Below are 25875 nucleotides of genomic sequence, written 5' to 3'. Positions count from 1 at the left end.
AAATATCAAAACTATGTATTTTCCTAACACAAACACTTTAAAATTTTATTTATTGAACAATCTGCAAGCTTCCGTGGTTTGCGGATGCTGAATTAGCGACAGAAAAGGAAACATTTCTTGACTCCGGTAAGTAGCACAGTAGTAGTTTAACTATTTTGTTTTTAACACGATACATGAAGAGTGTTTCTACTACTAAGTTTTAATTTAAAGTTATTTTGGTCCAGTCTTGTTTGTTGTTCACTTTATCGCTCGCCAGACGAGGCGAAGCTGCCAATTTTTATCGAGTTTTGCATCCATCTTGTATCATGATCAAGCAAAACTCTCCTGATTTGATTTGAGTTTATCTCCCAAAAATGAGCTGAATTTGTTCATAATTTTTTTGAAAATATGAAGGGAAAGTTCACAACAGAGTTGTGTTAAAATTGAATGCAGTGCCATGCAAAATTAATGGGAACTATGGTGCATTCAGTATAATAGAAATAACTATTAAACTGCTTGCCTGCTCAATTTGACTGACTGTATAGTGTAGACAATTATAATGAAATTGGAAAGTTGATTTATGCAAACTGTTTTAAAGTATTACTTAGTGTTACTGGTCGAGAGGAAGAGAGGTATGACCCAAGCATGGACTAGATTAAATGCTAGTGCAAAGGTCATGTCTAGGACTGAGACTACAATTAAGGTCGAGAAGAAGAGAGGTATGACCCAAGCAAGGACTAGATTCAATGCTAGTGCAAAGGTGATGTCCAGGACTGAGACTACAATGAAGGTTGAGAGGAAGAGAGGTATGACCCAAGCAAGGACTAGATTGAATGCTAGTGCAAAGGTGATGTCCAGGACTGAGACTGCAATGAAGGTAGAAAGGAAGAGAGGTATGACCCAAGCAAGGACTAGATTCAATGCTAGTGCAAAGGTGATGTCCAGGACTGAGACTATTATGAAGATTGAGAGAAAGAGAGGTATGACCCAAGCATGGACTAGATTCAATGCTAGTGCAAAGGAGATCTCCAGGACCAAGACTACAATGAAGGTCGAGAGGAAAAGAGGTATAAACAAAGCAAGGACTAGATTCAATGCTAGTGCAAAGGTGATGTCCAGGACTTAGACTGCAATGAAGGTTGAGAGGAAGAGAGGTATGACCGAAGACGAAGATGCAAAGACTGAATGTGAATTTGTGACAGCTTACACACTTTTATATCATTATGATCAGATCAAAATAACAGAAACATAAAATTCTGTTACATGTTTTACTAATATTACTATTAATTGTTTACTATTAAGTGCCTTCAGTGCTTGAAGAAAAGGACTTTACCAACTTTACTATCATTATGACTGAGCCCTCCCCCCGCCTATTCGATTACCACCACAGTCGTTCCCAGGCTACCATTGCTCTAATTAGAAACACAAATTTGGTTTGTTGGATTTGATCGAGAATTGTGAAAAAATGCCTGTTTCTTCCAATATCAGCAAGAATCTTATAATTGTAAGTACATCCATCAATTGCTATAGTTGTGACAGATGTTTTTAGTGAGAAGTTTCTGCTAGACTAAAAGAATCTCTCCTTTATTATAATTTATCAATAATCTTTTTGCACCAACCAAAGCAAACCATATCATGACATTCTGGCGCAACTTCTTCGCCAACAGTATTATTTCCCTTTTTTTCTACATCCCTCAAACAATTTTGTTATTATTTTTGTTCAAATCATAGGAAGAAGAAGATCTTCCTTACAAAGAGGAGATTCTGAGAAATCCATATTCTGTAAAATGTTGGTCACGATATCTTTAGCACAAGAAGTCCGCACCAAAATCTGTCTTGAATCTTGTTTATGAATGAGCTTTGAAAGAGCTTGCAGGAAGGTAAACATATATTTCATTCCTTTTAAAATAATATGTTTATTATTGAAGTTGGTATGGCAAACAGATTTGTAAATGCTATTGTACATTTTTTTTTAATTTTCCATATAGCTACAAACTTTGATATAATTACTTGAAAGAGTGTAGAAAGCAAGTATGTGGAAAGTAAGTATTACAGTAATGCACAGAGTTGAGTGTGTGTTAGCATGTAATAGAAAATTTTGAATGCAGCAAAACTTATTCATACGCAATTGGACAAGGATACACATTGTTTTTACACTTTTCAGACCAATCACAGAAACTTGTTTTGAAGATGTAAACAACACCTTTGAACGTGCTCTTGTGTTCGTGTGCAAGATCAGAAATAACAATGCATTACGCAAAAACTTTTACTCAAAGAAAGAAGCTGAACTTTTAGACAAGTAGATATTAGATAACCATATTTTTTCCATTTGAGGCATAAACAACTTTCTTCGTTTCATGCAGATGCCAAGTATATGGTTAGATTATTGCCAGTTTTTAATGGACCAACCTCTTATCACTCTTATAAAAAGAACATTTGATCGTGCTTTGAGGGCATTGCCAATAAACTAAACATTATAGAATATGACCCCTTTACTTGAAGTTTGTTCGTTCTTATCCGATTCCTGAGACGGCCGTCGGTGTCTACAGAAGATATCTAAAGGTTAAATTAGACTTTCATATCACTTTTCCATATCACTGTCCACATACAATTTGATTCACCAAGATTTCATTTTAGTTACAATCCAACAACACTGAAGATTATTTAGACTATCTCTAAAGTGTTGGAAGGTTGGACGAGGCAGCTACAAGACTGGCAACTATTGTCAATCAGGTTAGTTATTTGATATCTTTTGGTAAGAGCAATCAGGATAAATTGATCATACCTTGAATATCTAATGAATTTTTTTTATATTTTATAAACAGGATAAGTTTGTGTCAAAAGAGGGAAAATCAAATCATCAGGTTTAGTTATGTTTGTCATTTACTGTTTTTATTAAAAAACCTTGACTGATGGTGAAGTCAGCTGGCCAGGCAACCTGGCTATGTTTGAAGAATCATTGCCAAGTTACACGGAGCAGTGCAATCCAGGTTGCTAGGTTACCTACGTAGCTATAATCTGGCTGCATATTAGATATTTCATTGATGTTTAAGCAGGATGAAAAGGAAATGAAATGTTTCTTATAAATTTTCAGTTGTGGCACGAACTATGTCAGCTAATCTCCAAAAATCCCAACAAGTAGCTTTAATCAAAAAAGTATTTCATACTGATATACGTATAATAAACTTTGCTGATAATAATCTCCTCAAATGTTTGGGTTAAAAGTCTAAAAGTTGCTGATTCGTGGTGGCTTGAGACGATTTACAGATAGTTTGGGTCAACTATGGACAGGTGAGTAACCATAAAGACAGTTATTAATATCTTTTGGCCAAATGAAATAAGGTTTTATTTTAGACGACAGCATCCTTTGGAAGACTTGGCATGACTTTGAGGTAACGAAGACACTTTTCGTGAGGTAATGAAGACACTTTTCGTGATGGTAAGACGACTTTCATCATGGTAACGAAGACACTTTTCGTGAGATGCTACGCATTAAAAGGAGCGTACAGGCCATGTATAATACGCAGGTGTTGATGAAATGGCATGTGCAATTACACACTTGTTTTTTTAAGCTATTTATTTGATAATTATACGGACATGCATATATGCGTTCACCTAATTTTTCTCATTTTTTCACATGTAGGTTATCTTCATGTCCGCTCAAATGCTTGCTGCATCTCAAGCAATGTCTGGTGAGTTATACGACTATGCGAGGAAAACTTAAGTGTATTGAATCTACTCACATCACACTTCTTTCCCTTTTCACCACAGCCGCTAAATATTTTTTGTTGACAAATGTAGATGTACTTATTTACTTATACAGATGCAGCGACCGGTGTGTCTGCGGACGACATGGAGAATTTGGAAAAACAAGCTCGAGCAATGGCTGAACAAGCGAAAAAGAATCAAGTGAAGCCGAAACGTGATGTTCTTTTTGTCAAGTAATTAATGGATCGCGGCTTATTGCTTTAGCAAGTACTTTTGTCTCATGGATTAACCTATGCTGCTTTTAATTGACACCCCCTGGGTGATTTAGTTAAAATTCACTGTACTGAGTCTTATTTGTGTTAATTTAATTTGTCTTAAAGGCGAAGCAACTGATGAGGACAATTTAGAAGCAAGAATAGCGAATCCTGAAGAGATCTCAATTGATGAAGACGATGAAGACGAAGATGCAAAGATTGAAGGTGAATTTGTGACAGCTCACGCTCTTTATGTCATTATGATCAGATCGAAATAACAGAAAGCGCGGAAATATGAAACTTGACATCAGAAGAAATTTTAAAAGTGTATTTTGTACAATCATCTCTTATGTAGAAGTTCAACTTGAACAACAAATGGTGCCTTCAAAGGTATAAGTATGACTTTGTATATTCAACCTCATAGCTATTTTCATAAATCACTATAATTTATTGTGCAAATCATGATCTTTAATCCTCTTCATGTTATCGTACTATTTCAGGTTTTTGGAAGCCTTATAAAAGACGACTAGATTTCGTTGATGGATAATAAGTTGTACAGTCATGGAACATTCTTGCTTTGGTTGCGTCTTTGGAGCTTAACTTCATCGTTATTTGAAAAGTTTGTTTTTCGTCATGTATCACTTTTTGAAGGAGGAAACTTCACCACAGTCAAGACATTCAAATGAGTCAGAATGCTTTTGTATGATTTTGCATTTACATAAACCCTCGACATTCGCTTCCGTATTGGTGGATATCCAATAACAGATAAGGTACTTTTGGACCAATCAAGGTATAGTGCCAGTCTACCAAATTTTTCTCGCGCCAAGCAATAAATATGTTGTGACGCAGAATATGAAATTATATTATTCTGTATTACCATTCGAGTTACAAGGTGATGAGACCAATTCATTTAAAAATGAACAGCTTTAGAGTTTATTACAATGAAAGCACTTCATTTGAATCAATTCTGTTTACAAATTTTGCAAGATTAAATCCCAAAAATGTGATAACAAAAGTAAGATGTAATGAATACATTTGATTCCAAACGGCAGTTTCAAACTTATTGTATGTGATTATGTTGTTAATTCCATATAACTTGTGTGAGCAAAGTTACAGAATCTTCCTTCGTTGTGTTAATTTCACCCAAGTTTAACACTAGCCACATTAAATGTTTTGTAGTCATCACATTCTCTTTCATATTTTAGACTGATTAATTGGCATCTATATTAGGAAAGGGAGTGTTCTTATAACTCTTAGCACATAAAAATTATAATATAGTGCAGGTTTAGCCAACATAATAATTATTAGCTGAATTAGGATATGTAATTTTATCTTAGCTTACTTTTCAGTAACATAAGTTGTGTTATTTTATCTTACCAACTTAACAAATATAAATGAATGAATGAATGAGTCACGTCTCCTTTGAAATAATATTTCTGCATTACACACTCAACAGGATCATTGTAAAACGTTTTCTATAAATGGCAATCGTTACAAGTGACATGGTTTTAGTAATCACATTGACACTAGCACAACTTTTATCATATTTTGCTTAAAATACGATTGAGGGCACGCTTAGTTTGCTTTTGAGAATTTAAAGTACAAAGAAAAGTTATTTTACGACTGCGTAAAGCGACTGCCTAGTGTGTTTCAGCCCTAAGAGGTTAATTGTGTGTAATTACGTGGAGTTAATGACGACAGTGTGAATCTGCTATCGTACCAACAGACGCAAAGCTGAAAACGATTTATATTAAAATCGGCTTTTCAAACTGCGGTGAATAAATCAGACCTAAAATATGTAAACATTGCATTATATTGTTGACTTACACACAAACTTTTGAAGTTGAAAGTGTGTTAGATATCGTTGGAAGAATGGTGAAATGGATTAATTGTTATAGAAATATTTGTGTTAAAACAAGATACATAGTTTTTGTAACAACAGTTTTTGCCATTGGTGATGCTTAGTGACTGAATTACAATAGTACACGTTCACAAGTATTTGTAATTGTAGTGAACCCTTCTGAACCTTCGTCGCCAGTTGAATGACAAAATTAAGGTGTGAAAAGACATTTAAGTGTTGAAAGGTTTGCGTCGACTTGTTGTATGATTTAATGATTGAGGACTTGATTCTAGAAAGTTGCTGCGAGTTGCTGTTGTTTAATGTAAGCATGACGATAGCATGGATATAGTTGTGGGTTTCATGTTTTCTTCTGCAATATTCACTGATTGTGCTTTAGTTTTAATTGGTATGTAGAGCGAAAATTGAGTTTTCTTAAAACTAAATATTAATTTTGAGAAATAGAATAGAAAGCATCGTGTTAGGTTTCCTTGACAGACCAGGAATTAATGAACCAGTTTACTGATTTCGCTACTTAAAATTATTTGATTGAGTTTGAAGACAATCGCCAATATTAAATGCATTTAAAAATACAGTGCATGACAAAAGAAAAAACGATTATTCCCGACCATGTCTTATCTTGCTTTGCTCTTTTTATTAAAATTTTCACTTTTGCAATAAAGAGGTTATAGTGAAATTCCCACATGAGCTGATGCACAATAAATGAGATATATGATTCTTATTTTGCAACTAATCTTTGAGATTTACTAAATAATAGAATTTACCCACGCCAGCATTGATAGAATATTCTTTGGTATCAGACCCCCAGTATGTCTGACGTGAATAACATCAATTCCTACCAACTTTGTTTATCAGCCTTGTATTTGCTTGTTTTGTCTCCATTTGATATTGAAAACATGCCATTCGATAATTACAAGCCTGATATTTTCAAACTGAAAGAATACCGTTATATAGACATAGTAGTTCACACACAATAGCGTGTTGAAGTTCGATTATCTATTTGTAATAACTTTATACTTCATTTACAAATTTGCATTATGAATAATTGCTGGCATGGTGCTATATACCTTTAAGCGAATACCTTTAGGCTATAGAAAATGCTTTGAGTGGATAACTTTTATGCCTGAATTTAGAAAATAAAGATATATGTGTATGATTTATGCAGAAATAATAAAAAAACGATTTTGGTAAAGCAGGAAAAAAATTCATTGATAGAGTTGCAATGACCTAGATTATCACATTTAACATGTATTGATGGCGTTAGTATGTGGGTATTAAATTATATCATTTATTTGTGATCCAGTACTTGAATTTACCATGAGTTTCTATGGTAGTTAATCCGTGTAAATGGCTTTACTGACCATTTAATTTATGTAGTTAAAAATCGTAATATGGAGTTGCAGTTGCTTGCGTACAAAAATGACAAAGCTAAAGAGCTTGGAACGCACAGGGTTAAAATATGGCAGATGTTCTTCAATTATGATTTAGGAAATTTGACCTAATTAAACCCCTATTTTTGATATCTTCCTGTAGACGTACGTGTACAACAAATGAAATATTGCATACGAAAGCTATAAGTAGAAACAAAAAGTTTTTAACAGGAGCAAAAGGATGTTATTGTTTTGGAAACGTGATAGAATTGTCGTCAATGAAATGTGTAATGAGCGGTAGAAATTGGGTTTTTGTTTGCATGCATGATTTATCTAGAAATTTTTCAAGCTGTGACTTTTGTTGCCCGCATAACTGCTTCACGTTTCTTTCAAAATACATATGTAATATTCTCTCGTGGCAGCTCTCTATAAAAAGAGGCCAAAAGCTGTCTTCAATCATCATTCATCATCCTGCTGTTGGAACCAGAAGAAAACAAGAAAAAAGTTAAGTATGAAAATAACCTATCTTGTCATTGCTCTTGGATTGCTTTGCACTTTTGCTTACGCTCAAGCGAAACATGAAGATGGGGTTATGAAAGGTAATGATGCAAAGCTCATATATTAAATACTTTATCTATCATCAACCATTTCTCTTGACCAGCTTTTGTACATGATTAAAGAAAGAATGATGGTTTCTTTATTTAGAATACGATGAAAAAACCGCCCCAGTGGAAACTGTCAAGGAAGAATTTGTAGAAAATGATGATGAAAATCCAGAAGAAGAAAGTAATGATGAAACTGACCCCGAACATGACTTAGAACAAAGTGATGATCGTGAACTCACAGAGAACAAGTAAGTTAACTTCATCTACTACGTTTACGTTCCTGACATTGAAGTGCTTCGTTTTTTATGCTATAGTTGACCTTGACATTTAGTCTCTGCCATGAAAGTTGAGGAACGCGAACAGGGCCGTCCTTATAACGTTTATCAGGGGGAAGATGTAATCCTTTCAAACGACTGGCCATCGTACCAGTACCGAATACACTATAGAACAAAACCTCGACAATTTTCAAGGTCTACTAAATGACGCCCCTCCGGTGTTTACTGTAACGCTGTTCGAACTGTTCATTTCTTGCTGTTATGTTATTCTCGATTTATATGAAAATGTTAGTCTCTTATTTACGCTTTATCCAAATCAACAGCAATGTTGATGTTTAGTCGTCAAAGATATTTTTCTGCCGACTAATATAATACTTTTACCGACTGCATTTAAAAGTAAAGTTTTTGGGGTGTGTGACCCTTTCCTTACAAGTACATTGTGTTTTGTATTAGTGATGTGAAAGCTGATCCAAGTGTAGAAAAACGCTCGACTCTCTTTCGTTGTCGTCGTATTTGGCGTCGTCGTATTTGGCGTCCTCGTCGTCGTATTTGGCGTCCACGTCGTCGTATTTGGCGTCGCCGTCATCGTCGTTGGGGCATCGCTGTGTAGAAAAACGCTCGCATTTTTGGCGGCGTCGCCATTATTATTATAGACTTCGTCATATTATTTGGCATCGTCGTCGTAGTTTGACTCGCCGTCGTCATGTTTGGGGCTAATATGGCAAAAACCCGTAAGGATCCTGTGGAATGTGTAGCAATTAATAAGAAACATTCATTTGCTTCTAGACGTACTTTAAATTGGCATTGTTGTATGATTTGTCTGTAGAAAATAGATGTTTGCATTGATTATTGACTTTGTGTTTCTTCATCGTCTTTTTTTATTTATTTCAATAATAAGACGTTTGGTTGTTTCTCAACAATCCTACATAGAATTACAATGTCTTTGTGGTTGTGTCATATAAATAAAAAAGTTCACTCACATATCATATCATCTGTGTAGAAATAAGACGAGTAAGTGAGATTATCGTCAACATGTTTGTATAAAGAATTTTTTTATCACTACTATCAAAGATGTAATCCATTGCTCATTCAAGAAAATTTCTTAAAAAAAGCTACACTGTAGTTGGCAAAAGCGTTCGGCGTTTTTTTTTGCCAGTTAAGGATTTGTTTTGACTATATGATATGTCGTTGGGTGTTTCCATGTAGAAGGCTTTGGCAAAATTAAATCAAAGCAATAAATAAAAAAGATATATAGTGCGTTCGTAGGAAGATATTTAAAGACTTTACCACGCTTTATACCACGCTAGATACTTTACAAAGATATCAAGTGCCTTTACATAAATCTGTAAATTTTCATCACATCCGTAAATTTTTCATTTCATTAAAAACATTCACTCGTGGAGAGAATATTTGCACAAAAACGAACAAGAATCATAAAGCTTGTCTCTTAGTTTTTACTATTTATCAATAAATTAATTGAAGATATGATCTTCGCACTTTGAGTGAGTTATTATACGTATAAGCTTTGATTTATTGCTTTTTATGTACTTTCAAAGTCATTTTTCATTTATCTTGTTAGAACTGGTATACACTTCGAAGTTTCTTTTGTTTTAGTTTCCATTTTTCAAGTCCTAGCGTATAAAATATCTAAAAAATTTTAATTGCATAGCACAGTTTTAGTTTTTAACAAAGCATTTAAAAAAAATTAGCGCAACTCAAGAAATGCATCAAAACGTCAAACTTTTCTGAGAAAAAGTAATAATTTGTAGCTAAAACCTCTTATTACATTATTCATGTTGGACGAATCATGACTTTCTTTACTTCTTACGTTTTATTTGTATAGAAACTATAAAAAAGCTTTGGATGTAATGAAACAAGCAACTGCAATGCCATCCAGCAGAACTAGCTTTTATGATGAGGTATGTATGGGACATTGTAGGATATCCGGCAATCTGAGGTGATGTATTTTTGTTTTATTAAAGCATGTCACACCAAGGGATATTTTTAAGGATTTTACACTGCGAGGCCACAAACCTCAAAAGGACCTGTGAAGCTTGAGTCACGTGACAGAGGGTCCGGAAATACCTTTCTACAGTGTAATTTTCAAAACTGCAATTTTGTAAATGCTACGTATTTTATGTGTTTGTAGAGCAATTTGATAACAACATTAATCAACTTGTTATGAAATAAGCATTCTCACTTCAAGCGTACTCTATATTATGCGCAGTGAAGTATTTGAATTACCAGTATGCGTATATGTTAAAAAATGCCTTGGATCACGCTAGTTACTGCATTTCTTCTTTTGTTTAATTTAGACAGAATCTGTTCAAAAACGTCTCCATATATCACTGAAGGTTTGGTCAATGTATGCTGATTTGGAGGAGAGTTTAGGGACATTTGAGGTAACCAATGGATAGCCTTTATAAAACACAGACATCTAGTTATGTGGATAATTTAGGAACATTTGAGGTGACCAATGGATAATTTTTGCGAAACACAGACATGTATATAGGTACAATTATGGCTTTATTTCAACAGTCTCATGGATTAACCTATGCTGCTTTTAATTGACATCCCCTGGGTGATTTAGTTAAAATTCACTGTACTGAGTCTTCTTTGTGTTAATTTAATTTGTGTTAAAGGCGAAGCAACTGATGAGGACAATTTAGAAGCGTTGGCAAGAATAGCGAATCCTGAAGAGATCTCAATTGATGAAGACGATGAAGACGAAGATGCAAAGATTGAAGGTGAATTTGTGACAGCTCACGCACTTTTGTGTTATTATGATCATATCGACATAACAGAAAGCGCGGAAATATGAAACTTGACATCGGAAGAAATTTTAAAAGTGTATTTTTGTACAATCATCTCTTATGTAGAAGTTCAACTTGAACAACAAATGGTGCCTTCAAAGGTATAAGTATGACTTTGTATATTCAACCTCATAGCTATTTTCATAAATCACTATAAATTATTTTGCAAATCATGATCTTTAATCCTCTTCATGTTATCGTACTATTTCAGGTTTTGGAAGCCTTATAAAGACGACTAGATTTCATTGATGGATAATAAGTTGTACGGTCATGGAACATTCTTGCTTTGGTTGCGTCTTTGGAGCTTAACTTCATCGTTATTTGAAAAGTTTGTTTTTCGTCATGTATCACTTTTTAAAGGAGGATACTTCACCACAGTCAAGACATTCAAATGAGTCAGAATGCTTTTGTATGATTTTGCATTTACATAAACCCTCGACATTAGCTTCCGTATTGGTGGATATCCAATAACAGATAAGGTACTTTTGGACCAATCAAGGTATAGTGCCAGTCTACCAAATTTTTCTCGCGCCAAGCAATAAATATGTAGTAACGCAGAATATGAAATTATATTATTCTGTATTACCATTCGAGTTACAAGGTGATGAGACCAATTCATTTAAAAATGAACAGCTTTAGAGCTTATTACAATGAAAGCACTTCATTTGAATCAATTCTGTTTACAAATTTTGCAAGATTAAATCCCAAAAATGTGATAACAAAAGTAAGATGTAATGAATGCATTGGATTCCAAACGGTAGTTTCAAACTTATTGTATATTGTATGTTAATTCCACATAACTTGTGTGAACAAAGTTACAGAATCTTCCTTCGTTTTGTTAATTTCACCCAAGTTTAACACTAGCCACATTAAATGTTTTGTAGTCATCACATTCTCTTACATATTTTAGACTGATTAATTGGCGTCTATATTAGGAAAGGGAGTGTTCTTATAACTCTTAGCACATAATAATTATAATATAGTGCAGGTTTAGCCAACATAATAAATATTAGCTGAATTAGGATATGTAATTTTATCTTAGCTTACTTTTCAGTAACATAAGTTGTGTTATTTTATCTTACCAACTTAACAAATATAAATGAATGAATGAATGAGTCACGTCTCCTTTGAAATAATATTTCTGCATTACACACTCAACAGGATCATTGTAAAACGTTTTCTATAAATGGCAATCGTTACAAGTGACATGGTTTTAGTAATCACATTGACACTAGCACAACTTTTATCATATTTTTGCTTAGAAATACGATTGAGGGCACGCTTAGTTTGCTTTTGAGAATTTAAAGTACAAAGAAAAAGTTATTTTTACGACTGCGTAAAGCGACTGCCTAGTGTGTTTCAGCCCTAAGAGGTTAATTGTGTGTAATTACGTGGGAGTTAATGACGACACGTGTGAATCTGCTATCGTACCAACAGACGCAAAGCTGAAAACGATTTATATTAAAATCGGCTTTTTCAAACTGCGGTGAATAAATCAGACCTAAAAATATGTAAACATTGCATTATATTGTTGACTTACACACAAACCTTTGAAGTTGAAAGTGTGTTAGATATCGTTGGAAGAATGGTGAAAATGGATTAATTGTTATAGAAATATTTGTGTTAAAACAAGATACATAGTTTTTGTAACAACAGTTTTTGCCATTGGTGATGTTTAATGACTGAATTACAATAGTACACGTTCACAAGTATTTGTAATTGTAGTGAACCCTACTGAACCTTCGTCGCCAGTTGAATGACAAAATTAAGGTGTGAAAAGACATTTAAGTGTTGAAAGGTTTGCGTCGACTTGTTGTATGATTTAATGATTCTAGAAAGTTGCTGCGATAGTATGGATATAGTTGTGGGTTTCATGTTTTCTTCTGCAATATTCACTGATTGTGCTTTAGTTTTAATTGGTATGTAGAGCGAAAATTGAGTTTTCTTAAAACTAAATATTAATTTTGAGAAATAGAATAGAAACCATCGTGTTAGGTTTCCTTGACAGACCAGGAATTAAAATACAAATACAGTGCATGACGAAAGAAAAAACGATTATTCCCGACCATGTCTTATCTTGCTTTGCTCTTTTTATTAAAATTTTCACTTTTGCAATAAAGAGGTTATAGTGAAATTCCCACAGCAGCTAATGCACAATAAATGAGATATATGATTCTTATTTTGCAACTAATCTTTTGAGATTTACTAAATAATAGAATTTACCCACGCCAGCATTGATAGAATATTCTTTGGTATCAGACCCCCAGTATGTCTGACGTGAATAATATCAATTCCTACCAACTTTGTTTATCAGCCTTGTATTTGCTTGTTTTGTCTCCATTTGATATTGAAAACATGTCATTCGATAATTACAAGCCTGATATTTTCAAACTGAAAGAATACCGTTATATAGACATAGTAGTTCACACACAATAGCGTGTTGAAGTTCTATTATCTATTTGTAATAACTTTATACTTCATTTACAAATTTGCATTATCAATAATTGCTGGCATGGTGCTATATACCTTTAAGCGAATACCTTTAGGCTATAGAAAATGCTTTGAGTGGATAACTTTTATGCCAGAATTTCAATAATAAAGATATATGTGTATGATTTATCCAGAAATAATAAAAAAACGATTTTGGTAAAGCAGGAAAAAAATTCATTGATAGAGTTGCAATGACCTAGATTATCACATGTAACATGTATTGATGGCATTAGTATGTGGGTATTGAATTGTATCATTTATTCGTGATCCAGTACTTGAATTTACCATGAGTTTCTATGGTAGCTAATCCGTGTAAATGGCTTTACTGACCATTTTATTTAGTTAAAAATCGTAATATGGAGTTGAAGTTGCTTGCGTACAAAAATGACAAAGATAAAGAGCTTGGAACGCACAGGGTTAAAATATGGCAGATGCTCTTCAATTATGATTTAGGAAATTTGACCTAATTAAACCCCTATTTTTGATATCTTCCTGTAGACGTACGTGTACAACAAATGAAATATTGCATACGAAAGCTATAAGTAGAAACAAAAAGTTTTTAACAGGAGCAAAAGGATGTTATTGTTTTGGAAACGTGATAGAATTGTCGTCAATGAAATGTGTATTGAGCGGTAGAGATTGGGTTTTTTCGTTTTATGTGTTTTCCGACATCTTTTGGTTTCACCTGGATTTAACTCCATCGACAGTCTATACATGGTATTTTTGTAAAAGTCTTTGAGTGCGCCGTTAGAGCTGCAGAAAATAGCACAGAAAAGATTTATACGTCGAAGCCAATTGTGCCAAAGTGAAACCAGGAGAGATTCAGAAAGTATATGGAAAGTTAGACGTTTTCTTTTGTTAGTACATGGTAAAAACATTTCCCTGAGATGTTTAATGAGTATAAAGTCGCAGTTTTGCATAAAAAAGACAGATTGCCGGATGCTTAATCTTTTACAGCACGTCATGTCTGCAGATAAAACAGACGATAAAGACTAACAATGTTTATTGACTTAATTGAAAATAATTAACTTGTGATAATGAAAGTTGCCAGCGTTAAGGCAACTGTAAATAGAATAACGAATAAAGATGTATGCATGCATGATTTATCTAGAAATGTTTTCAAGCTGTGACTTTTGTTGCCCAAATAAATGCTTCACGTTTCTTACAAAATACGACATTTAAAATAAACGACAAATTTTTTTGAAGCAAACATGTTTCGGCATACTTTATGCCATCTTCAGTGCGAAGTGAATAAATATAGGAAGTTTACATGATAATAAGATATAGTGATAAACCCACACAACTCGAGACTTACTTCTTCAAACTACCCTACATAGGCTACATTTCACAAATCACGGAACGGAAATTACACAACTTAATAAAACGCTACTGCACAGACTTAGACATCAAACTAGTTTTTTCATCTTTTAAAATTAAAAATCACTTCAGCTTCAAAGATCCCATTCCCACTCTTTTAAAATCCAACGTGGTTTATGAATTTTCTTGTGCTGGATGTAATTCCAGATACATTGGGGAGACCACCGGCCACTTTTCCTTTTATCACTATAACTTATTATCATGTAAACGTCCTGTATTTATTCACTTCGCACTGGAGATGGCATAAAGTATGCCGAAACATGTTTGCTTTAAAAAAAATCGTCGTTTATATTAATTGTTTTATAACCATTGTGCTCTTACGATCTTACAAAATACATATGTAATATTCTTTCGTGGCAGCTCTCTATAAAAAGAGGCGAAAAGCTGTCTTCAATCATCATTTATCATACTGCTGTTGGAACCAGAAGAAAACAAGAAAAAAGTTAATCATGAAAATAACCTATCTTGTCATCGCTCTTGGATTGCTTTGCACTTTTGCTTACGCTCAAGCGAAACTTGAAGATGGGGTTATGAAAGGTAATAATGCAAAGCTCATATATTAAATACTTTATCTATCATTAACCATTTCTCTTGACCATCTTTTGTACATGATTAAAGAATGATGGTTTCTTCATTTAGAATCCGATGAAAATACCGCCCCAGTGGAAACTGTCGAGGAAGAATTAGTAGAAAATGATGATGAAAATCTAGAAGAAGAAAATGATGATGAAAATCCAGAAGAAGAAAGTGATGATGAAAATCTAGAAGAAGAAAATGATGATGAAAATCCAGAAGAAGAAAATGATGATGAAAATCCAGAAGAAGAAAATGATGATGAAAATCCAGAAGAAGAAAATGATGATGAAAATCCAGAAGAAGAAAGTGATGATGAAACTGACCCCGAACATGACTTAGAACAAAGTGATGATCGTGAACTCACAGAGAACAAGTAAGTTAACTTTATCTACTACGTTTACGTTCCTGAAATCGAAATGCTTCGTTTTGTATGCTATAGTTGGCCTTGAAATTTAGTCTCTGCCATGAAAGTTGATGAACGCGAACAGGGCCGTCCTTATAACGTTTATCAGGGGGGAGATGTAATCCTTTCAAACGACTGGCTATCGAACCAGTACCGAATACACTATAGAACAAAACCTCGACAATTTTCAAGGTCTACTAAATGACGCCTCTCAGGTGTTTACTGTAACGCTGTTCGAACTGTTCATTTCTTGCTCTTATGTTATTCTCGATTTATATGAAAATGTTAGTTTCTTATTTACGCTTTATCCAAATCAACCGTAATGTTGATGTTTGGTCGTCAAAGATATTTTTTCTGCCGACTAATATAATACTTTAACCGACTACATTTAAAAATAAAGTTTTTGGGGTGTGTGACCCTTTCCTTACACGTACATTGTGTTTTGTAGTAATGATATGAAAGTTGGTCCAAGTGTGGAAAAACGCTCGACTCTTTGGGGCTTTCGTCTTACTCGTCGTACCCGTCGTCGCAGTCGTCCCAGTGGTCCCAGTCGTCGTAATTGGAATCGCAGTCGTCGTCTTTGGGCCGAATATGGCAAAACCCCGTAAGGACCCTGTGGAATGTGTAGCGATGAATAAGAAACATTCATTTGATTCTAGACGTACTTTAAATTGGCATTGTTGTATGATTTGCCTGTAGAGAATAGATGTTTGCATTGATCATTGACTTTGTGTGTCTTCATCGTCTTTTTTTATTTATTTCAATAATAAGACGTTTGGTTGTTTCTCAACAATCCTACATAGAATTACATTGTCTTTGTGGTTCTGTCATATAAATAAAAATGTTCACTCACATATCATATCATCTGTAGAAATAAGACGAGTAAGAGTGAGATTATCGTCAACATGTTTGTATAAAGCATTTTTTTATCACTACTATCAATGATGTAATCCATAGCTCATTCAGGAAAATTTCTTAAAAAAGCTACACTGTAGTTGGCAAAAGCGTTCGGCGTTTTCTTTGCCAGTTAAGGATTTGTTTTGACTATATGATATGTCGTTGGGTGTTTCCATGTAGAAGGCTTTGGAAAACTTAAATCAAAGCAATAAATAAGAAAGATATATAGTGCGTTCGTAGGAAGATATTTAAAGACTTTACCACGCTTTATACCACGCTAGATACTTTACAAAGATATTAAGTGCCTTTACACAAATCTGTAAATTTTCCTCACATCCGTAAATTTTTCATTTGATTAAAAACATTCACAGCGACAGCGTCTGCAGACAGTTGACAAATTCACATATTTAGGGAGCACTCTTTCCAGAGCCGTGACTATTGATGCTGAGGTGAACAACCGGATCGCCAAGGCCAGCTCCGCATTTGGCAGGTTGCGCACAAACGTTTGGGAGCGTAGAGGGATCACCGCTGCAACGAAACTGAAGGTCTACTCTGCCATAGTATTACCAACTCTCCTTTTTTGCATGTGAATCCTGGACTGTTTACCAGAGGCATGCGAGACAGCTGAATCACTACCACACAACCTGTCTCCGTCGGATATTGAGAATCAAGTGGCAAGACAAGGTGCCAGACACAGATGTCCTCTCGATCCAACCAGCCATCCATCTACACCTTGCTGATGAGAGCACAGATCCGATGGGCGGGCCACATTGCTCGCATGCCAGATGAGCGGATACCTAAGCAGCTGCTATATGGTGAGCTCTCCAACGGCAAAAGATCAGTCGGAGGCCAGAAGAAGCGGTTCAAGGACACATTAAAGACCTCACTGAAGTCCTTTAACATCAACACCGCAACATGGGATAAACTTGCAGGGAACCGATCAACCTGGCGCGATCTCATCTTTAAGGGCTGTCAAGCATCAGAAGAAAGGCGGACTGTGGATGCCAAACAGAAACGTGAGCTGCGGAAATCAAGAGCAGCCAGTGCTTCAACATCAGATGCATCTCTGGTTTGCCCTTCGTGTTCAAGAGCATTCCGTGCCAAGATTGGGCTCATTAGCCACCTCAGAACTCACCGTACCCAATCTTCTAGTACTTGAGTTAACTGGTCATGGTCATCATCGCTTGCGATGGACGAACAACAACAACAACAAGTGCCTTTACACAAATCTGTAAATTTTCCTCACATCCGTAAATTTTTCATTTGATTAAAAACATTCACGCGTGGAGAGAATATTTGCACAAAAACGAAAAGGAATCATAAAGCTTGTTTCTTAGTTTTTACTACTTATCAATAAATTGATAAAATACAATTTATCTTATTTAATGGCGATTAAAACTTGCTTATAATTGAGTTTCATGAAATTTTCTATGTTTGTGAGTTAATCAATAAGTTGTATTCATTGAGTTGTATTCGACCTGGAGGGAACATGTCAACCAATATACTATAAATTATTAGCGCGCGGCACGTGGTCAAAAACATGGCGGATTTTGGTTGTCTTAGTCAGCGGAAAGACCATTGAGTTCTATAATAACTGGAAGCATAAGTGTTTTGATGATTATTTGCATTTTGCCCAATTCATATATCAATACAACAAAATCAAAATGTGCTACAACTTCACAAGTATTTGATGCAGTTGCACTTCAGAACATCACAAAAAGGTTACTTAAAGTAATTTCTACTCAATATTGTTTGTTTTTATTTACCAAACCTATGCAGACTTGAGTCTTTTTGAAATTTCATATGAAACTCAATTGCAGAAAATCCGTAAATATCCAGAGATTTAATATGTACTTTTTTAAAGAAACAAGTAAAAATCCTACAATTGTGGCAAAAAAAGCCATTGCCCATTGCATGAAAAGAAGCAAAATAGCAATGATAACAAATAAGCTGACTTCTCTCTCGTGAACCGTGGAGATGAACTATGATATACTTTTTTGTATAGACTAAAGAGTTTAATCGATCAAACAAATTTGACGCTGGTAAGAAAACGACGCACATCTGCATTCATACATGTGTAGCCGACATATAGCTCTTTCGTCGATAGTTATAAATGCATCCTCGTAGGAGCAGATAACTGACAACCACAGTTGACTCGCTGTTATGAATTTAAGGTTTTACCTTGATTTTCATCAAAAAATTGCTTGCCGAATCCCAAATACACATATACATTTTCCTCACTCTTTCCTCAGGAGGGAGTGGGAAATTGTGAAATTTTCGGAAAAGCGGTTAATTTCGGTAAATCTCAGCGGTAACGGAGGAAATCCGCCATTTTTTTGGCATCATCAGATATCTAAGGCCGCGCTTGAGATAGCCGCTCCAGTTATTATAGAACTCAATGGGAAAGACGCGGGCTTATCAAATAAAAATTTTGTCGCTCACCTTAATTTGACCACCCCGATTGCCAGTATAGAAAATATCAAAACTATGTATTTTCCTAACACAAACACTTTAAAATTTTTTTATTAAACAATCTGCAAGCTTCCGTGGTTTGCGGATGCTGAATTAGCGACAGAAAAGGAAACATTTCTTGACTCCGGTAAGTAGCACAGTAGTAGTTTAACTATTTTGTCATCCCCTGGGGATTTAGTTAAAATTAACTGTACTGAGTCTTATTTGTGTTAATTTAATTTGTGTTAAGGGCGAAGCAACTGATGAGGACAATTTAGAAGCGTTGGCAAGAATAGCGAATCCTGAAGAGATCTCAATTGATGAAGACGATGAAGACGAAGATGCAAAGATTGAAGGTGCATTTGTGTTAGCTCACGCACTTTTGTGTTATTATGATCAGATCGACATAACAGAAAGCGCGGAAATATGAAACTTGACATCAGAAGAAATTTTAAAAGTGTATTTTTGTACAATCATCTCTTATGTAGAAGTTCAACTTGAACAACAAATGGTGCCTTCAAAGGTGTAAGTATGACTTTGTATATTCAACCTCATGGCTATTTTCATAAATCACTATAAATTATTTTGCAAATCATGATCTTTAATCCTCTTCATGTTATCGTACTATTTCAGGTTTTTGGAAGCCTTATAAAAGACGACTAGATTTCATTGATGGATAATAAGTTGTACGGTCATCGAACATTCTTGCTTTGGTTGCGTCTTTGGAGCTTAACTTCATCGTTATTTGAAAAGTTTGTTTTTCGTCATGTATCACTTTTTAAAGGAGGAAACTTCACCACAGTCAAGACATTCAAATGAGTCAGAATGCTTTTGTATGATTTTGCATTTACATAAACCCTCGACATTAGCTTCCGTATTGGTGGATATCTAATAACAGATAAGGTATTTTTGGACCAATCAAGGTATAGTGCCAGTCTACTAAATTTTTCTCGCGCAAAGCAATAGATATGTAGTGACGCAGAATATGAAATTATATTATTCTGTATTACCATTCGAGTTACAAGGTGATGAGGCCAATTCATTTAAAAATGAACAGCTTTAGAGTTTATTACAATGAAAGCACTTCATTTGAATCAATTCTGTTTACAAATTTTGCAAGATTAAATTCCAAAAATGTGATAACAAAAGTAAGATGTAATGAATACATTTGATTCCAAACGGTGGTTTCAAACTTATTGTATGCTGTTATCGTTAATTCCACATAACTTGTGTGAACAAAGTTACAGAATCTTCCTTCGTTTTGTTAATTTCACCCAAGTTTAACACTAGCCACATTAAATGTTTTGTAGTCATCACATTCTCTTTCATATTTTAGACTGATTAATTGGCATCTATATTAGGAAAGGGAGTGTTCTTATAACTCTTAGCACATAATAATTATAATATAGTGCAGGTTTAACCAACATAATAAATATTAGCTGAATTAGGATATGTAATTTTATGTTAGCTTACTTTTCAGTAACATAAGTTGTGTTATTTTATCTTATCAACTTAACAAATATGAATAATGCATGAATGAATGAATGAGTCACGTATCCTTTGAAATAACATTTCTGCATTACACACTCAACAGAATCATTGTAAAACGTTTTCTATAAACGGCAATCGTTACAAGTGACATGGTTTTAGTAATCACATTGACACTAGCACAACTTTTATCATATTTTTTCTTAAAAATACGATTGAGGGCACGCTTAGTTTGCTTTTGAGAATTTAAAGTACAAAGAAAAAGTTATTTTTACTACTGCGTAAAGCGACTGCCTAGTGTGTTTCAGCCTTAAGAGGTTAATTGTGTGTAATTACGTTGGAGTTAAGGACGATACGTGTCAATCTGCTATCGTACCAACAGACGCAAAGCGGGAGACGATTCATATTAAAATCGGCTTTTAGAAACTGCGGTGAATGAATCAGACCTGAAAATATGTAAACATTGCATTATATTGTTGACTTAGACACAAACTATTTGAAGTCGAGAGTGCGTTAGATATCGTTGAAAGAATGGTGAAAGTGGATTAATTGTTATAGAAATATTTGTGTTAAAACAAGATACACAGTTTTTGTAACAGCAGTTTTTGCCATTGGTGATGCTTAATGACTGAATTACAATAGTACACGTTCACAAGTATTTGTAATTGTAGTGAACCCTACTGAACCTTCGTCGCCAGTTGAATGACAAAATTAAGGTGTGAAAAGACATTTAAGTGTTGAAAGGTTTGCGTCGACTTGTTGTATGATTTAATGATTGATGACTTGATTCTAGAAAGTTGCTGCGAGTTGCTGTTGTTTAATGTAAGCATGGCGATAATATGGATATAGTTGTGGGTTTCATGTTTTCTTCTGCAATATTCACTGATTGTGCTTTAGTTTCAATTGGTATGTAGAGCGAAAATTGAGTTTTCTTAAAACTAAATATTAATTTTGAGAAATAGAATAGAAACCATCGTATTAGGTTTCCTTGACAGACCAGGAATTAATTAACCAGTTTACTTATTTCGCTACTTAAAATTATTTGAGTGAGTTTGAAGACAATCGCCAATATTAAATGCATTTAAAAATACAGTGCATGACGAAAGAAAAAACGATTATTCCCGACCATGTCTCATCTTGCTTTGCTCTTTTTATTAAAATTTTCACTTTTACAATACAGAGGTTATTTAGCAGTGAAATTCCCACATGAGCTAATGCATAATAAATGAAATATATGATTCTTATTTTGCAACTAATCTTTTGGGATTTACTAAACAATAGAATTTACCCACGCCAGCATTGATAGAATATTCTTTTGTATCAGCCCGCTAGTATGTCTGACGTGAATAGCATCAATTCCTACCAACTTTGCTTATCAGCCTTGTATTTGCTGGTTTTGTCTCCATTTGATATTGAAAACATGTCATTCGATAATTACAAGCCTGATTTTTTCAAACTGAAAGAATACCGTTATATAGACATAGTAGTTCACACACAATAGCGTGTTGAAGTTCGATTATCTATTTGTAATAACTTTATACTTCATTTACAAATTTGCATTTTCAATAATTGCTGGCATGGTGCTATATACCTCTAAGCGAATACATGCAGGCTATAGAAAATGCTTTGAGTGGATAACTTTTATGCCAGAATTTCAATAATAAAGATATATGTGTATGATTTCTGCAGAAATAATGAAAAAACGATTTTGGTAAAGCAGGAAAAAAATTCAATGATAGAGTTGCAATGACCTAGATTATCACATTTAACATGTATTGATGGCGTTAGTATGTGGGTCTTGAATTGTATCATTTATTCGTGATCCAGTAGTTGAATTTGTCATGAGTTTCTATGGTAGCTAATCCGTGTAAATGGCTTTACTGACCATTTTATGTAGTTAAAAATCGTAATATGGAGTTGCAGTTGCTTGCCTACAAAAATGACAAAGCTAAAGAGCTTGGAACGCACAGGGTTAAAATATGGGAGATGTTCTTCAATTATAATTTAGGAAATTTAACCTAATTAAACCCCTATTTTTGATATCTTCCTGTAGACGTACGTGTACAACAAATGAAATATTGCATACGAAAGCTATATGTGGAAACAAAAAGTTTTTAACAGAAGCAAAAGGATGTTATTGTTTTGGAAACGTGATAGAATTGTCGTCAATGAAATGTGTAATGAGCGGTAGAGATTGGGTTTTTGTTTGCATGCATGATTTATCTAGAAATGTTTTCAAGCTGTGACTTTTCTTTCAAAATACACGTTTCACGTTTCTTTCACGTTTCTTTCAAAATACATATGTAATATTCTTTCGTGGCAGCTCTCTATAAAAAGAGGCGAAAAGCTGTCTTCAATCATCATTCATCATCCTGCTGTTGGAACCAGAAGAAAACAAGAAAAAGGTTAATCATGAAGATAACCTATCTTGTCATCGCTCTTGGATTGCTTTGCACTTTTGCTTACGCTCAAGCGAAACTTGAAGATGGGGTTATGAAAGGTAATGATGCAAAGCTCATATATTAAATACTTTATCTATCATCAACCATTTCTCTTGACCAGCTTTTGTACATGATTAAAGAAAGAATGATGGTTTCTTCATTTAGAATCCGATGAAAAAACCGCCCCAGTGGAAACTGTCGAGGAAGAATTTGTAGAAAATGATGATGAAAATCCAGAAGAAGAAAATGATGGTGAAAATCCAGAAGAAGAAAATGATGATGAAAATCCAGAAGAAGAAAATGATGATGAAAATCCAGAAGAAGAAATTGATGATGAAAATCCAGAAGAAGAAAGTGATGATGAAACTGACCCCGAACATGACTTAGAACAAAGTGATGATCGTGAACTCACAGAGAGCATGTAAGTTAACTTTATCTACTACGTTTACGTTCCTGACATCGAAATTCTTCGTTTTGTATGCTATAGTTGGCCTTGACATTTAGTCTCTGCCATGAAAGTTGATGAACACGAACAGGGCCGTCCTTATAATGTTTATCAGGGGGGAGATGTAATCCTTTCAAACGACTGGCCATCGAACCAGTACCGAATACACTATAGAACAAAACCTCGACAATTTTCAAGGTCTACTAAATGACGTCCCTTCGGTGTTTACTGTAGCGCTGTTCGAACTGTTCATTTCTTGCTCTTATGTTATTCTCGATTTATATGAAAATGTTAGTCTCTTACTTCTTATTTACGCTTTATCGAAATCAACCGTAATGTTGATGTTTAGTCGTCAAAGATATTTTTTCTGCCGACTAATATAATACTTTTACCGACTGCATTTAAAAGTAAAGTTTTTGGGGTGTGTGACCCTTTCCTTACACGTACATTGTGTTTTGTAGTAATGATGTGAAAGCTGATCCAAGTGTAGAAAAACGCACGCCTTTTTGGTGGTGGCATCGACGTCGTCGCCATCATCATCATAAACGTCGTCGCCATCATCATCATAGACGTCGTCGCCATCATCATCATAGACGTCGTCGCCATCATAAGCGTCGTCATTGGGGCTAATATGGCAAAAACCCGTAAGGATCCTGTGGAATGTGTAGCGATGAATAAGAAACATTCATTTGATTCTAGACGTACTTTAAATTGGCATTGTTGTATGATTTGCCTGTAGAAAATAGATGTTTGCATTGATCATTGACTTTGTGTGTCTTCATCGTCTTTTTTTATTTATTTCAATAATAAGACGTTTGGTTGTTTCTCAACAATCCTACATAGAATTACAATGTCTTTGTGGTTCTATCATATAAATAAAAAAGTTCACTCACATATCATATCATCTGTGTAGAAATAAGACGAGTGAGAGTGAGATTATCGTCAACATGTTTGTATAAAGCATTTTTTTATCACTACTATCAATGATGTAATCGATAGCTCATTCAGAAAATTTCTTAAAATGCTACACTGTAGTTGGCAAAAGCGTTCGGCGTTTCTTTGCCAGTTAAGGATTTGTTTTGACTATATGAGATGCAGTGGCGTGCGGTGACCGAATTTAATAGGCAAGCGCTGACAGTGATTCCACAATGCATTCAGTCATGTTGTACAGGTGTCGTGAAATTACCGAATGTAGAAGTAGAACATAAAAGGATGAAAATTCCTATGCTATATATTTTATAGGAACATCAATCTTATTTATACCTTACATCAGTTACATGATATCTACCGGATACAAATATCAAAACTACTACGCAAAAAGCTCTTGTCAATATCATAATCTTGTATTACATGCTACAGATAATATCTTCTACATACATAAATTGCAAGACAATAGGCGCGAAATGTATTGTAGCAGTCGTGATTATAACAATTAAGAACAGCCAGTTTCGCGCACAAAATTGGCACGGTGTGTTACAAACTGAGGCCATGGCGTTGTTTAATGTTTATATTTTGGTATAATGACGTCATGGCAACGTGTTCTCCCGTTCTTCAAAATGTGTCTGGCACTGACTCGTACGTTTCAGAATATCGGAGAGTCGTATTTATTACTTAGTGTCTTGTACCTTTTATTTTTAGTCATTAATTTACGAATTCAACGACACAAGACTGACAAGAGCATAGTGTTTTGGTCATAATGCTAGTCATACTTTACCACAACACACGTTTGCGTGCATTTCGATATCTCTGCAGACTGCGGCCCCTGCTTGTTTACGCACATTGTGCGCAGAAAATAATAAAATAACCAGTAAAGCACCTACTACTTTGAATTAGAAATCAGAACATTACCTTTCGCTCTCAGTCATCTTTTAATAAACGATAACATTAACGGCGTGAATAATTCGGATGTCCAATGTGTTGAATATACGAATATTATTCGTACGCTGATATGTGTTTAAAATTGCGAGCGTACAAGACTGTTGACCAATCGCTATCAAGCGGCGCCCTTAGAAGCGCCGCTTGCCTTTTCTCGATATTCCTCGAATAAGAAGCCTCCAAATCTAGATTAACGCATGCGCAAATGTTCAAATTGAGCTCCGAAGGCAAGCGCGCTTGCCTTGGTTAATAAATATTCGGTGTATTTAATCCACTTGACTCATCTTACAAGTGTAGCAAAGTGAAACCGAAAACCACGACAGTAAATCGCGTATAAATAGCAAGCATTTCAACTGTAAAGACAATTTAGACAAAAGATTACATTGACATTGTTTAGAACAGAAAAATTTAAACTGATTTTGCTCAGAGATTGATCCAAAAAATTTTTGTTCGGTAAAATGCTTAGGCAAGCGGCGCTTGCCTACGCTTGCATGACCGCACGCCACTGATGAGATGTCGTTGGGTGTTTCCATGTAGAAGGCTTTGGCAAAATTAAATCAAAGCAATAAA

The 25875-nt window shown here is 34.6% G+C and overlaps 3 protein-coding genes and 3 long non-coding RNA genes across 9 annotated transcripts; all 6 read left to right on the top strand.

Annotated features, from left to right (window-relative positions):
- The first annotated feature begins 81 nt into the window (after positions 1 to 81).
- Positions 82 to 5351, top strand: LOC124433885. Its single transcript, XR_006944632.1, has 11 exons — positions 82 to 126; positions 1282 to 1483; positions 1711 to 1859; positions 1968 to 2021; positions 2144 to 2541; positions 2617 to 2712; positions 2805 to 2843; positions 3074 to 3270; positions 3334 to 4166; positions 4297 to 4331; positions 4442 to 5351. It is a non-coding gene; the product is annotated as an uncharacterized LOC124433885 (long non-coding RNA).
- Positions 5352 to 7083: 1732 nt separating this feature from the next.
- On the top strand, positions 7084 to 8902 carry LOC124433882. The gene is made up of 3 exons (XM_046983732.1): positions 7084 to 7768; positions 7875 to 8022; positions 8500 to 8902. The coding sequence occupies exons 1-3, from the start codon at positions 7681 to 7683 to the stop codon at positions 8657 to 8659; spliced, it is 396 nt and encodes a 131-aa protein (XP_046839688.1). The 5' UTR covers positions 7084 to 7680; the 3' UTR covers positions 8660 to 8902.
- A 996-nt stretch (positions 8903 to 9898) lies between these two features.
- On the top strand, positions 9899 to 11004 carry LOC124433890. The gene is made up of 4 exons (XR_006944634.1): positions 9899 to 9968; positions 10365 to 10451; positions 10692 to 10796; positions 10929 to 11004. It is a non-coding gene; the product is annotated as an uncharacterized LOC124433890 (long non-coding RNA).
- Positions 11005 to 11095: 91 nt separating this feature from the next.
- LOC124433896 lies at positions 11096 to 14466 on the top strand. The gene is made up of 2 exons (XR_006944640.1): positions 11096 to 12632; positions 13851 to 14466. It is a non-coding gene; the product is annotated as an uncharacterized LOC124433896 (long non-coding RNA).
- A 614-nt stretch (positions 14467 to 15080) lies between these two features.
- On the top strand, positions 15081 to 16513 carry LOC124433876 (DEK domain-containing chromatin-associated protein 4-like). 4 transcript variants are annotated; one of them, XM_046983720.1, is made up of 4 exons: positions 15081 to 15266; positions 15369 to 15422; positions 15558 to 15678; positions 16157 to 16513. In XM_046983720.1, the coding sequence occupies exons 1-4, from the start codon at positions 15179 to 15181 to the stop codon at positions 16314 to 16316; spliced, it is 423 nt and encodes a 140-aa protein (XP_046839676.1). In that variant the 5' UTR covers positions 15081 to 15178; the 3' UTR covers positions 16317 to 16513. The 4 variants fall into 4 exon arrangements, with proteins under 4 accessions (XP_046839676.1, XP_046839675.1, XP_046839671.1 ...); XM_046983719.1 differs by having other exon boundaries at positions 15531 to 15678; XM_046983715.1 differs by having other exon boundaries at positions 15504 to 15678.
- Positions 16514 to 21225: 4712 nt separating this feature from the next.
- Positions 21226 to 24196, top strand: LOC124433883 (glutamic acid-rich protein-like). The gene is made up of 6 exons (XM_046983733.1): positions 21226 to 21260; positions 21338 to 21366; positions 22598 to 22599; positions 22868 to 23044; positions 23151 to 23406; positions 23892 to 24196. The coding sequence occupies exons 4-6, from the start codon at positions 22957 to 22959 to the stop codon at positions 24058 to 24060; spliced, it is 513 nt and encodes a 170-aa protein (XP_046839689.1). The 5' UTR covers positions 21226 to 21260; positions 21338 to 21366; positions 22598 to 22599; positions 22868 to 22956; the 3' UTR covers positions 24061 to 24196.
- Positions 24197 to 25875: the final 1679 nt, after the last annotated feature.

Source organism: Xenia sp. Carnegie-2017, unplaced genomic scaffold (assembly GCF_021976095.1).
Source record: "Xenia sp. Carnegie-2017 unplaced genomic scaffold, XeniaSp_v1 HiC_scaffold_14, whole genome shotgun sequence".
NCBI classification, from domain to species: Eukaryota; Metazoa; Cnidaria; class Anthozoa; order Malacalcyonacea; family Xeniidae; genus Xenia; species Xenia sp. Carnegie-2017.
Note: the sequence above shows the minus strand (reverse complement) of the source record. Positions and strands in the feature narration are given on the sequence as shown.

Excerpts from the sequence above, each read along its gene's own strand:
- LOC124433883 (XM_046983733.1), top strand. The coding sequence starts at position 22,957 with ATGAAGATAACCTATCTTGTCATCGCTCTTGGATTGCTTTGCACTTTT. Across the intron at positions 23,045-23,150 it reads TGAAGATGGGGTTATGAAAG|AATCCGATGAAAAAACCGCC; the intron begins GTAATGATGCAA and ends TTCTTCATTTAG. Across the intron at positions 23,407-23,891 it reads CGTGAACTCACAGAGAGCAT|TAATGATGTGAAAGCTGATC; the intron begins GTAAGTTAACTT and ends TGTGTTTTGTAG.
- LOC124433876 (XM_046983715.1), top strand. The coding sequence starts at position 15,179 with ATGAAAATAACCTATCTTGTCATCGCTCTTGGATTGCTTTGCACTTTT. Across the intron at positions 15,267-15,368 it reads TGAAGATGGGGTTATGAAAG|AATCCGATGAAAATACCGCC; the intron begins GTAATAATGCAA and ends TTCTTCATTTAG. Across the intron at positions 15,423-15,503 it reads CGAGGAAGAATTAGTAGAAA|ATGATGATGAAAATCCAGAA; the intron begins ATGATGATGAAA and ends TAGAAGAAGAAA.
- LOC124433882 (XM_046983732.1), top strand. The coding sequence starts at position 7,681 with ATGAAAATAACCTATCTTGTCATTGCTCTTGGATTGCTTTGCACTTTT. Across the intron at positions 7,769-7,874 it reads TGAAGATGGGGTTATGAAAG|AATACGATGAAAAAACCGCC; the intron begins GTAATGATGCAA and ends TTCTTTATTTAG. Across the intron at positions 8,023-8,499 it reads CGTGAACTCACAGAGAACAA|TAGTGATGTGAAAGCTGATC; the intron begins GTAAGTTAACTT and ends TGTGTTTTGTAT.